Source organism: Passer montanus, unplaced genomic scaffold, assembly GCF_014805655.1.
Source record: "Passer montanus isolate IOZ18808 unplaced genomic scaffold, ASM1480565v1 scaffold371, whole genome shotgun sequence".
Taxonomy (NCBI): domain Eukaryota; kingdom Metazoa; phylum Chordata; class Aves; order Passeriformes; family Passeridae; genus Passer; species Passer montanus.
Genome location: NW_024368497.1, coordinates 29,387 through 39,319, shown reverse-complemented (window position 1 = coordinate 39,319; position 9,933 = coordinate 29,387). Strand labels below are relative to the sequence as shown.

The 9,933-nt window shown below is 48.2% G+C and overlaps 1 protein-coding gene across 1 annotated transcript; it reads left to right on the top strand.

The window, feature by feature from the left end:
- Positions 1 to 3,016: 3,016 nt before the first annotated feature.
- LOC120506074 (hydrocephalus-inducing protein-like) lies at positions 3,017 to 9,555 on the top strand. The gene is made up of 5 exons (XM_039717209.1): positions 3,017 to 3,090; positions 3,614 to 3,732; positions 4,990 to 5,194; positions 7,994 to 8,177; positions 9,139 to 9,555. The coding sequence occupies exons 3-5, from the start codon at positions 5,088 to 5,090 to the stop codon at positions 9,274 to 9,276; spliced, it is 429 nt and encodes a 142-aa protein (XP_039573143.1). The 5' UTR covers positions 3,017 to 3,090; positions 3,614 to 3,732; positions 4,990 to 5,087; the 3' UTR covers positions 9,277 to 9,555.
- The last annotated feature ends 378 nt before the right edge of the window (positions 9,556 to 9,933 follow it).

Genomic DNA, 9,933 nt, shown 5'->3' with positions numbered 1-9,933 from the left:
GGCCAGGGGTTCCCCTAACTGGCAGCTTCTCTGTTCTGATGAAATTTCTGGCAAAAGACTAAGAAAAGAATCCTGTGCCTTGCCCACACCAGGCACTGATCCCCCAAGCCCCAGCAGAGAGCTGCAGCAGTCCTGGCATCACCCCTGGGGCAGATGCGGGAGCATGTACACTAATCTGGCTTTGCTGGAGCCTTTTCTTTCCTCCCCTCCCTCCAAAGTCTCACATCCAGCACATAAACAATGCTGGCCCAAAGCTTCTCCATCAGCCAGTAGTGATGTTCTCACCAGGGGTAATGGGAACGTCAGGCCCATAATTGCAGCAATAGGTCCTTAATGAGCTGAACCTGAAGCAAGTTCATCAGCTGTCACTACTGACATGAATAAAGTTCAGCTTGCCAGGTGTTCTCTCTAATTTTGTGTGTGATGCATTCATCACCAAGCTCCCCAGAACACACTTTTAAGTGACAGATTGACCACCAGCAAAGCACCAAGGCCAGGAATTTTGTTTCCTCAGTGGGGCTGTAGAAGAGCACAAAGCCCAGCAGCTGTTGGGCAGAAGCACATTTCACCTGAGCTGTCCCTGAGCATCAAAGCACAGTCTTGTGTTTATCAGGCAAGAGCTATTTACCTGGTGACCAATCCTAGTTGCTCCTGTCAAATCCAAAGTGCACCAACACATCTGCATAATTATTTCCAACACATTGCACAGAGTTTGTCTGCTGGGCCAAGTAAACAATTACCAGCCTGCATGACAACCCAGAGTCCCAGACTGCATTGCTGGTAAATACACAGATACTCCTGTTCTGCTTCCTTGATGTGCTCCTGCTCATGGTGCTTCATTTAGCTGGGATTGGATCCTTCAGACTTTAAATGGCATCTTCTTTTTGGGTCTTGTTTCCATGTTACTGTGTTACTCTAATCTGGTGTTGGTGCTTGGCACCAACTGATGGTGGATGGGAACTCACTGTCAGTTCATCATCCTGCTGTAAAACTTTCATACCTTCTCTCTGTGAGTTCTCACAGGCAGCTCCTCACAACACTGACTCCTTTTCTCTTTCTTCCTCATGGCCACCTGACTCCTTCCTGTCCCTCACAGCCTGTACTAACCCTTACTGTCCCTAGCACAACCACCTGACCCTTACCCTTCACAGCACAGCTGACAAACTCCAACTCTCCTCTCGACCAGCTAATCCACTCTTTTATAACACCCATCCTTATTGAACCATCCTTACTGGACATAGCTGTGACCTCTTAAGGGCAAGGCCGTTCATACTCTTTGGTAATTAGCACAGCTGCAACTCCTCAGGGGCAAGATTGCCTTCTGCACTATCTCTATTCTCTTACAATCCAGCCTCCCGCAATCTGCATTTGCCCTCTCTCAGAGTTTTGATTGTTCCTTTTCTTAGAGCAGCTTTCATTGAAAAGCAGATAAAATGTGCCCTTTTTAGGCTAAATCAGCATGTTTTAAAGGTAAAATAAACCAAAGAACCACACCGCAAATTCAACAGTAATTATTCCATGGTCTTCATGACACCCATCCTTATTGAACCATCCTTACTGGACATAGCTGTGACCTCTTAAGGGCAAGGCCGTTCATACTCTTTGGTAATTAGCACAGCTGCAACTCCTCAGGGGCAAGATTGCCTTCTGCACTATCTCTATTCTCTTACAATCCAGCCTCCCACAATCTGCATTTGCCCTCTCTCAGAGTTTTGATTGTTCCTTTTCTTAGAGCAGCTTTCATTGAAAAGCAGATAAAATGTGCCCTTTTTAGGCTAAATCAGCATGTTTTAAAGGTAAAATAAACCAAAGAACCACACTGCAAATTCAACAGTAATTATTCCATGGTCTTCAAGGAAACGTTCCTTCTCCCTGTCTGATTCCTAGGCTAATCTCACAGGACAGGTAGTGCCCTAACATTTGCATCTCTTGAGGTGAGGTTTATAGGCAGCAGGAAAAAAGAAATTCCTGAGGCAGTCAGTGTCAAGTTGTGCATGCAGATAGTTCTCAACCCTCTCTGTGCTCTTCACAAACCATTCTCTGATGGGATTGCTGGCAGTGGGACCCTTGAGTCTCATTGCAGAGGGCTGGATGCAGAGTATGGGGGATGTGAAGTAATTTTATCCCACAGGATCTTGTGAGGAGGGCTGAATCTCCTCAGAAGTGGGTCAGTGGCTGTTTCTGATCCTGTCTGTTCTATCTTCTGTTGACTGTGGTTGGTTTGCTCCCTGCTTGCCCAAGTGAGCTGACGTGAACTGCACTGCAGGAGGAATCTCATGCCCTGGTGTCCTTCCGAACCCCTGATCCCTCTCTTTGTGTTGCAGTCCTTTCTCTGTGGTTCCGACCACAGGAACTGTGGGCGCTGGTGACACCGTGGAGGTGACAGTGGGATTTCACCCGCTGAAAAACGATGACTATTGCAAGGACTTGTGCTGCAACACAGGTGAGTGCTGGGCCCTGCAAGGGCACAGGACAGTTCTCCACCATGGCTCCCTGTTCTCCCATCCCCCTCCAGAGGTACCTCCCCTGTTCAGCTTCACCCCAAAGCAAACTGAGAACTCCTTGGTGTTTAGGGGGTTGATAAAGTGGATCCCCTCTAACAGGCTAAGATTCTGGACTCCTCTTTTGCTGGGAGTTTCTGAGTGGAGGAAGGAGCTCACAACACTGACTCCTTTTTCTTCCTCATGGCCACCTGACTCCTTCCTGTCCCTCACAGCCTGTACTAACCCTTACTGTCCCTAGCACAACCACCTGACCCTTACCCTTCACAGCACAGCTGACAAACTCCAACTCTCCTCTCGACCAGCTAATCCACTCTTTTATAACACCCATCCTTATTGAACCATCCTTACTGGACATAGCTGGGACCTCTTAAGTGCAAGGCCGTTCATACTCTTTGGTAATTAGCACAGCTGCAACTCCTCAGGGGCAAGATTGCCTTCTGCACTATCTCTATTCTCTTACAATCCAGCCTCCCGCAATCTGCATTTGCCCTCTCTCAGAGTTTTGATTGTTCCTTTTCTTAGAGCAGCTTTCATTGAAAAGCAGATAAAATGTGCCCTTTTTAGGCTAAATCAGCATGTTTTAAAGGTAAAATAAACCAAAGAACCACACTGCAAATTCAACAGTAATTATTCCATGGTCTTCATGGTTCCTTCTCCCTGTCTGATTCCTAGGCTAATCTCACAGGACAGGTAGTGCCCTAACATTTGCATCTCTTGAGATGAGGTTTATAGGCAGCAGGAAAAAAGAAATTCCTGAGGCAGTCAGTGTCAAGTTGTGCATGCAGATAGTTCTCAACCCTCTCTGTGCTCTTCACAAACCATTCTCTGATGGGATTGCTGGCAGTGGGACCCTTGAGTCTCATTGCAGAGGGCTGGATGCAGAGTATGGGGGATGTGAAGTAATTTTATCCCACAGGATCTTGTGAGGAGGGCTGAATCTCCTCAGAAGTGGGTCAGTGGCTGTTTCTGATCCTGTCTGTTCTATCTTCTGTTGACTGTGGTTGGTTTGCTCCCTGCTTGCCCAAGTGAGCTGACGTGAACTGCACTGCAGGAGGAATCTCATGCCCTGGTGTCCTTCCGAACCCCTGATCCCTCTCTTTGTGTTGCAGTCCTTTCTCTGTGGTTCCGACCACAGGAACTGTGGGCGCTGGTGACACCGTGGAGGTGACAGTGGGATTTCACCCGCTGAAAAACGATGACTATTGCAAGGACTTGTGCTGCAACACAGGTGAGTGCTGGGCCCTGCAAGGGCACAGGACAGTTCTCCACCATGGCTCCCTGTTCTCCCATCCCCCTCCAGAGGTACCTCCCCTGTTCAGCTTCACCCCAAAGCAAACTGAGAACTCCTTGGTGTTTAGGGGGTTGATAAAGTGGATCCCCTCTAACAGGCTAAGATTCTGGACTCCTCTTTTGCTGGGAGTTTCTGAGTGGAGGAAGGAGGATCCCTGATTCTCCACTACCGTGTGGCTATGCCTGGGTGAAGTTTTCTTTTATTCCTGGGCAGTGCTGTATGTGAGGTGTGAGGTTTCCATCTGACTCTCTCCAATGCAATGGATTTCTTGCACACCTCTGTCCCACATGTTGCTTCTCCATTGGCTTTTCACAGACCCTTTTTCTATGTTGCTCTCTACACATAAATTTAGTTTCTGTCTAATAGCATTTTCAGGCCCTCAAGTTCCTGGGCGGTGACAAATCAAGACAAATTTTTCCTCATCCCCATTTCCCAGGACATTCATGCTGCTGCAAACCTCTCACATCTATCTCCCATTTGATTTCTAGACTAAGGGAGTCTTCATACAGAAGCTGCTCTGTACTTATTAAACTTTCCTTTGTCCCTTTTAAATTTGAAATGCTTCAGCTTGGTTTTTGAGATCAGAACAATATAAAATATTTCAAGACTGATGTGGCTGTGTGTTTGGATCACATCATTATGATGATGATAATTTTAATGGTGTTCATTTTGTAGTGGTTTGTCATAATGCAGAGCCAGGCTGGTTGTGTTTCCTCACTTGTTTCCCCTACTGCTGTGGGCTGTCACTTCACTTGTTCCTCTGGGCCTCCTTTTGCTGCCCACATGCCCTCAGGCATATTTGCTTGTCAGCAACAAGGGATCCAAGGGATCAGGAGAGACAGGATTCTTTTGGGATGCCCAGGGGAGACCCTGGGCAAGGCAGGACTGAACAGGGCTCCTCAGCGTGATCTGAGTGTGTCACCTGAGCACATCTGACAAATCTCACTGTACACACTGTCACCTTGGGACAAAGCTCTAGAAACACACTCAGAAATAAGGTGTTTAAGGAGCTGCCCAGGACGTCCTCACACTGTGCACACAGAGCTATCAGGATGTGATAAATGTACTGATCCACAGAACTGCTAATACAGCTAAAAGCTGTGACACTTCCTTCTGTGACCTGTGGTTTGCTCTGTTCCTTGTGCTTCCATCAGCCAGTGAGCTGAGCAAAGACTCCCCTTTGCTTTGTTCCAGGTGAAGAAATTATCAAGATAAACCTCTACGGAGACGCTATAGATTTCGATATTGGGTTCACCACAAATTCTGTGGAGGTTGAGAAGACTTTCATCACCATGTCAAACTACACAACCATGCGCGTTTGCAACAGGAGTAGGATCACAGTCCAGTTCCAGTGGAAGGCTTTTCCTACTGAGGAAGATGAGAATGAAGAGAAGAAGAGGTTGGTTTGAAAGATACATTTCAGTGCCCAAGATACATACACGGCCCAAGACTAAAACTAATGTGTGGCCTCAGGGGGGGGTTGGTGCTTTTGAATGGTTTAGACCAAGTAAACCATCCCTGGCACCAGGGTGTGTGTCCCTGGGCTTCAGGAGCTCAGCACTAACCATACCAGTTCCATTTATACTCTAACCAGGAATGGCATTTTGGGAAGGAAAGGTTGATTGCAATGATTGGATTTCCTCAAGTTCTAATTGGGCTTTTGTCTCTCTAATCTTCTTCCTACATGACCTGGCAACATCCTTAAACAGCTCCTGATTTGCCAGCCCCTCTTTCCAAAGGTGATACACCCTCTTTTATTCCCTTAGTTCCTTCAAGAGCTCCTTGCCCATCCAGGCTGGTTGTCTTCCCTGTCAGCTTGTCTTTCAGCACACAGGGACAGTTTGTTCCTGTGCCTTCAAGACTTCTTTCTTGAAGTATGTCCATCTTTCCTGGACTCCTTTGTTTTTAAGGGCTGTTTCCCAAGGCACTCTCCAAATCAGTCTCTTGAATAGGCCGAATCTGCTCCCCAGAAGTCCGGGGTGGAAGTTTTGTTGATGCCCATCCTTGTTTCACCAAATATTGATAACTCTATTATTTCACAGTCACTGCACCCCAGACAGTGGTGAACAGATGAAGTTCATGTAGTTATTAGAGAATCCCCTTGTGATATCCAGTGCCTGGATCCCAGGGAGGCAGCACTGTGGAACGGATCTGGTCAATATACAGGGCCCTCAGCTCCCCTTAGAACAGAATCACCCACTACCACTACTCTTCTTTTCTTCTTAATACTTGAGGCTGTGATCCGTTTGACAGACCAAGTATAACTGGGAGACTCTCCAGAAAGAATTTTTTCTTTAGTGTCATCTCCCTGACCCTCTGGAGCCAGGGCCTCATACCAGTTCTGTCAGGGCACCTGGGCAGGTGATGGAGGTGAGGATGGAATTTTATTACCTCCCCAGTAGAGACCCATTTCCATTCCCCACTGTCTCTTAGGTCTTCTCCTTCTTCCTGATAACAAGAAGGGCAGGGCTCCTCTGGCTCCTGCTGAGCTTCTCTCAGGGTTGGATGGGTGTTTATTTATTTTTCATTCTCCCTAATGCTCCTCAGCCTTTCCACTTCTTCCTTAAGTTCTGCTGCCAGACAGAGCAGATAATTCAGCTGCTCACATCACACGCATGTGTTTTTCACACTATCCTCTGATATTAACAACAGGCTCAGACCCTCCCAGCAATCAGGGTCCTGGACAGCTGCATCCTTCCTGGGGGGTTCTGTTTGAGTTAGTACACTCCTGCTGGCAGCAGCAGCAGCAATGGCTTTTCATCAGCTTTAAACCATTGCTGGGGAAAAGAAAAAAAAAGGCAGAAAGAAGAAAGAAAGAAAAAAAAAAGGCTTGCACCTCACAACCAGCCAATAGACACAACCCGCTACACAAGGAGGGTGGGTGGCTGCACCCTTTCTGCTCAGCCTGCTTGCACGAACTGCCACGCAAAAACTGAAAAATGCCGTGCCAAAAGTGCTGGGCCAGAACTGCTGTGGCAAGTCCCTGTTTGCTGTGGGCCAGGTCGCTCACACTCCCCAGAGTCATTTTAAATTGCCTGCAAAGCACCAGGAGATTGACCCTTGCCTGCTTGAATGGCTGGTGAAAGGGTCCTTTAGTGCCCTGGGCTTCTCGGTTTTCCACTGTTCTCTATCTCCTTGCACAGTGTTTGACTTCCATAGAAGCTCTGTGTGTTAAAAGAAAAGCCCATGACCTTCTCTGGCTACTTCCCTGGGCTGTTTATTTCCATTTTTTCCCACTTGCCTGCCTCAGTCTGGACCCCAGGTGATCCACTTTCCCCTCAGAAGCAACTATGTTTCCCCAATATAAACTTCAATCTGGTTTTGGTTTTTTTTCCAGTTACATCTGTTTTTATGGCAGTCTGTGTCCTAGACTGTCACTAGGACATTTTGTTCTTCCTTACTTCCAGTCATAGGAATGGTTTTAGCTCCAAGGCCACTGTCCTGCTGTCAGAGAAGCTTTTGAGATATCAGAGCAAAGAGGGCTTTTTATGAGAGGAGATAGTGCAGGATCCTTTCCCTTTCAGGACATTCTACTACCGTGCACTGGGATGGGGCCCAAAAAGCTCTGGATCATGAAAATGTCTCTCCAGGAATTTGCTGTCTGCCTCCGGCACAACAAAGTCCCTTCCCCTCTCAGAGCCTCTGTTTTCATGCATATAAAACCTTGAATGTCACTGAAGGGGTGTGGCACCTGAATTAATCAATTTCCTTTGGAAGTGCTCTGGGATGCTCTTGTGAAAGGGAGAGTAGGGAACAGGGCAGGTCCAGAAGAAGAAACAAAGAGTGATGCTGGTAACACGTAGCTGCGACCCAGCTTCATCTCCCCTTCCCAGGGAAGTCCTGCTCCATCATCTTTATCTGCTTCCCCCAAGCAGCTCAGTGGTAGGAAAAGCCACTTGAAGTGGCTGGTGGATTCTCCCTCAGTTATGGCAGAGGCTTTCAGCCAGGAGGTTCTCCTGAGGGCTGCTGGTTTTGGAAACATCTCCTGAGCTTGCAAGCGTGGAGTAAAACTAGCTGCTGTGCCAGTGAACAAGTTATCCTCTGATCCATCTGGGACCCCCATGGCTTGGGGTCAGCCTTTGCTGGGGAGCTGCTGCTGCTCCTCCCCAGGTGCTTTGCTCTCCTGCACTCACACTTCTCTCTGCAAATATGTGGCTTATTAAACAATCTGCTGTCCTTGTCTCTCCTGTGGCTGCAGGCAGCAGATACCGCTGGAGCCAAGAATGTTGTTTCTGGACAACTTAATTGAGGAGAAAAAAGAGAAGGTGAACGGCTTTTGGGAAGATCGCACTACCCTCCCGAGCAACATAGCCGAGAACTTGGTAAAGATGCCAGAAGACCCCTTGCTGTTCTCTGATGACGTTTTTTTCATCGAGCCAATGGTAAGTGATAGCTGAGAACCTCATTTTCCTCCTCCTCAGCTCAAGGCAGGGCTGGGAGCCTGAAAAAGCTGAGCTCTGCTGCCAGGGCTGGAGCTCAAGGGCACTCTGTGCATGTCCTTGCAGTGTCACAGGAAGCAGTTATTGTAGGTAGGGGCTCCCCTGACCCGTGGGATTCAGCAGAGGCTGGTGGAGCACTGCCAGCTCACACACTGACCTGAAGCTTGCAATGGTTCACTGGGAAAAGGAGGCCAAATTCAGCCCAAGGTTAATCCCATAAATGCCAATGCCCTCCTGTAACCATGCCTTGCACTATTTCTGAGTGTCCCTTGCAGTGTCATCTGAGAGCCTGGACACAAGGCTGGAAGGTTTCACTGGGTCTTTTGAGTTCTTCTGCACAGAGGGACAGAAAACCTTTTCCTTTTCTGTTTGTGCAAGCAAAGTGCCACGTGCTCCCATCAACCAGAGCCCTGATTCAGAGCACTGGCATTGTGAGAGATGATGATCTGAGTACTGTCATTGTGGGAGGTGATGAATGCCTGGTGTCTGCACAGTGCAGAATCCCTTCTCATCTTAGAGTAAACCCTAGAATAATGCCAACCTCTGCTTTCTTTCAAAACAGGTTTAACTAATGTATTTATTTCCAAGGAAGGGGATCATCTTCTCTTCTTATGAAGAGCCACCAGTGCACAGTGGCAGTTGCCTCCCACTGCAGCTGACAGCAGCCTGATGTGACCAAGAGCTTGTGTCAGAGCAGTGGGAATATTGTGAAGAGTGGGAGCTGATCAGCTGAGCATTGAGAGCTCCCAGCATTATGTTGAGCTGGGTTTGGAGTGTTTCCTTGGGCTCCTTGTGTTGTTCACTCATCGTTGATGCTCTAAATAAATAAAGGCTTACAGGACTGTGGTTGAAAACAAGAAACAAAGCTTGAAGATAAATGTTTTGCTGTCTCTCTCTGTTTTAGGAGGGAGAAATTGAGCCGTATACCTCGGCTGAAATCAAGGTGACCTTCAAACCCCTAGAGGCACTAGAGTACCAAAATATGGCTTACTGCAACATCTCAGGTACAGCTCCTTTCCCCTGCTTCTCTCACCCACAGTGAGGCCATGGTGCAAGCCTGGGCTCCCGTGTAACTGCTGGGAAGAATCCCTGGTCAGGAGGGCAGTGCTGGCACATTCCCACTGGCCCTGCAGCTTCCAGGGAGTCTCCTGTGCAAGGCCAGGGCTCAGAACACCCGTGTGTGGGTTACCAATCCCAGAACAGCCCAGGCAGTGCAGGGAGAAGTTTTCATACCATGCCTTTGCCAACATTTCCTCAAAGGCCAGAGAGCTACAGAGCAGAACATCTTTAGTGAACAAGCACTAAGCCCCTCTAGAGAACACTGACCTCCAGGATGGGTCCATTTGACATGGATCCATCATCAGGCAGCAGCAGCTGAGTTAGAAATGTGGTCCCTGAGCCTGGATCATCTCCCACTGCCCAGACACCACCAGAGCAGAGGTGGCTGAGCCCCACTGAGCCCAGGGTATTTGTAGAAGGAGCACCCTTGGCAAGCACCTGCTTCTCTCCCAGTGTGGGAATTGTCACCTTGCAGCTCGCAGTCTGTGGAAATAGAACACCGTGCTGAGGGTCAGAAGTTGAGGACTTTGGCAGGACTTTGGCAACAAAGTTGTGTGCTGCTGGGCCAGGTAGTTTGGCAATTGCTGCCCGGCAATTTGCTCTTTATGAGCTTTGTGCCTTCACTGAATGGATTTCAAAG

What these genes read in the sequence shown, in the direction of transcription:
- LOC120506074 (XM_039717209.1), top strand. Translation starts at nt 5,088, where the DNA reads ATGTCAAACTACACAACCATGCGCGTTTGCAACAGGAGTAGGATCACA. An exon ending in GAGAATGAAGAGAAGAAGAG is followed by an intron (nt 5,195 to 7,993) that starts GTTGGTTTGAAA and finishes CTGTGGCTGCAG; the next exon opens with GCAGCAGATACCGCTGGAGC. An exon ending in TTTTTTTCATCGAGCCAATG is followed by an intron (nt 8,178 to 9,138) that starts GTAAGTGATAGC and finishes TCTCTGTTTTAG; the next exon opens with GAGGGAGAAATTGAGCCGTA.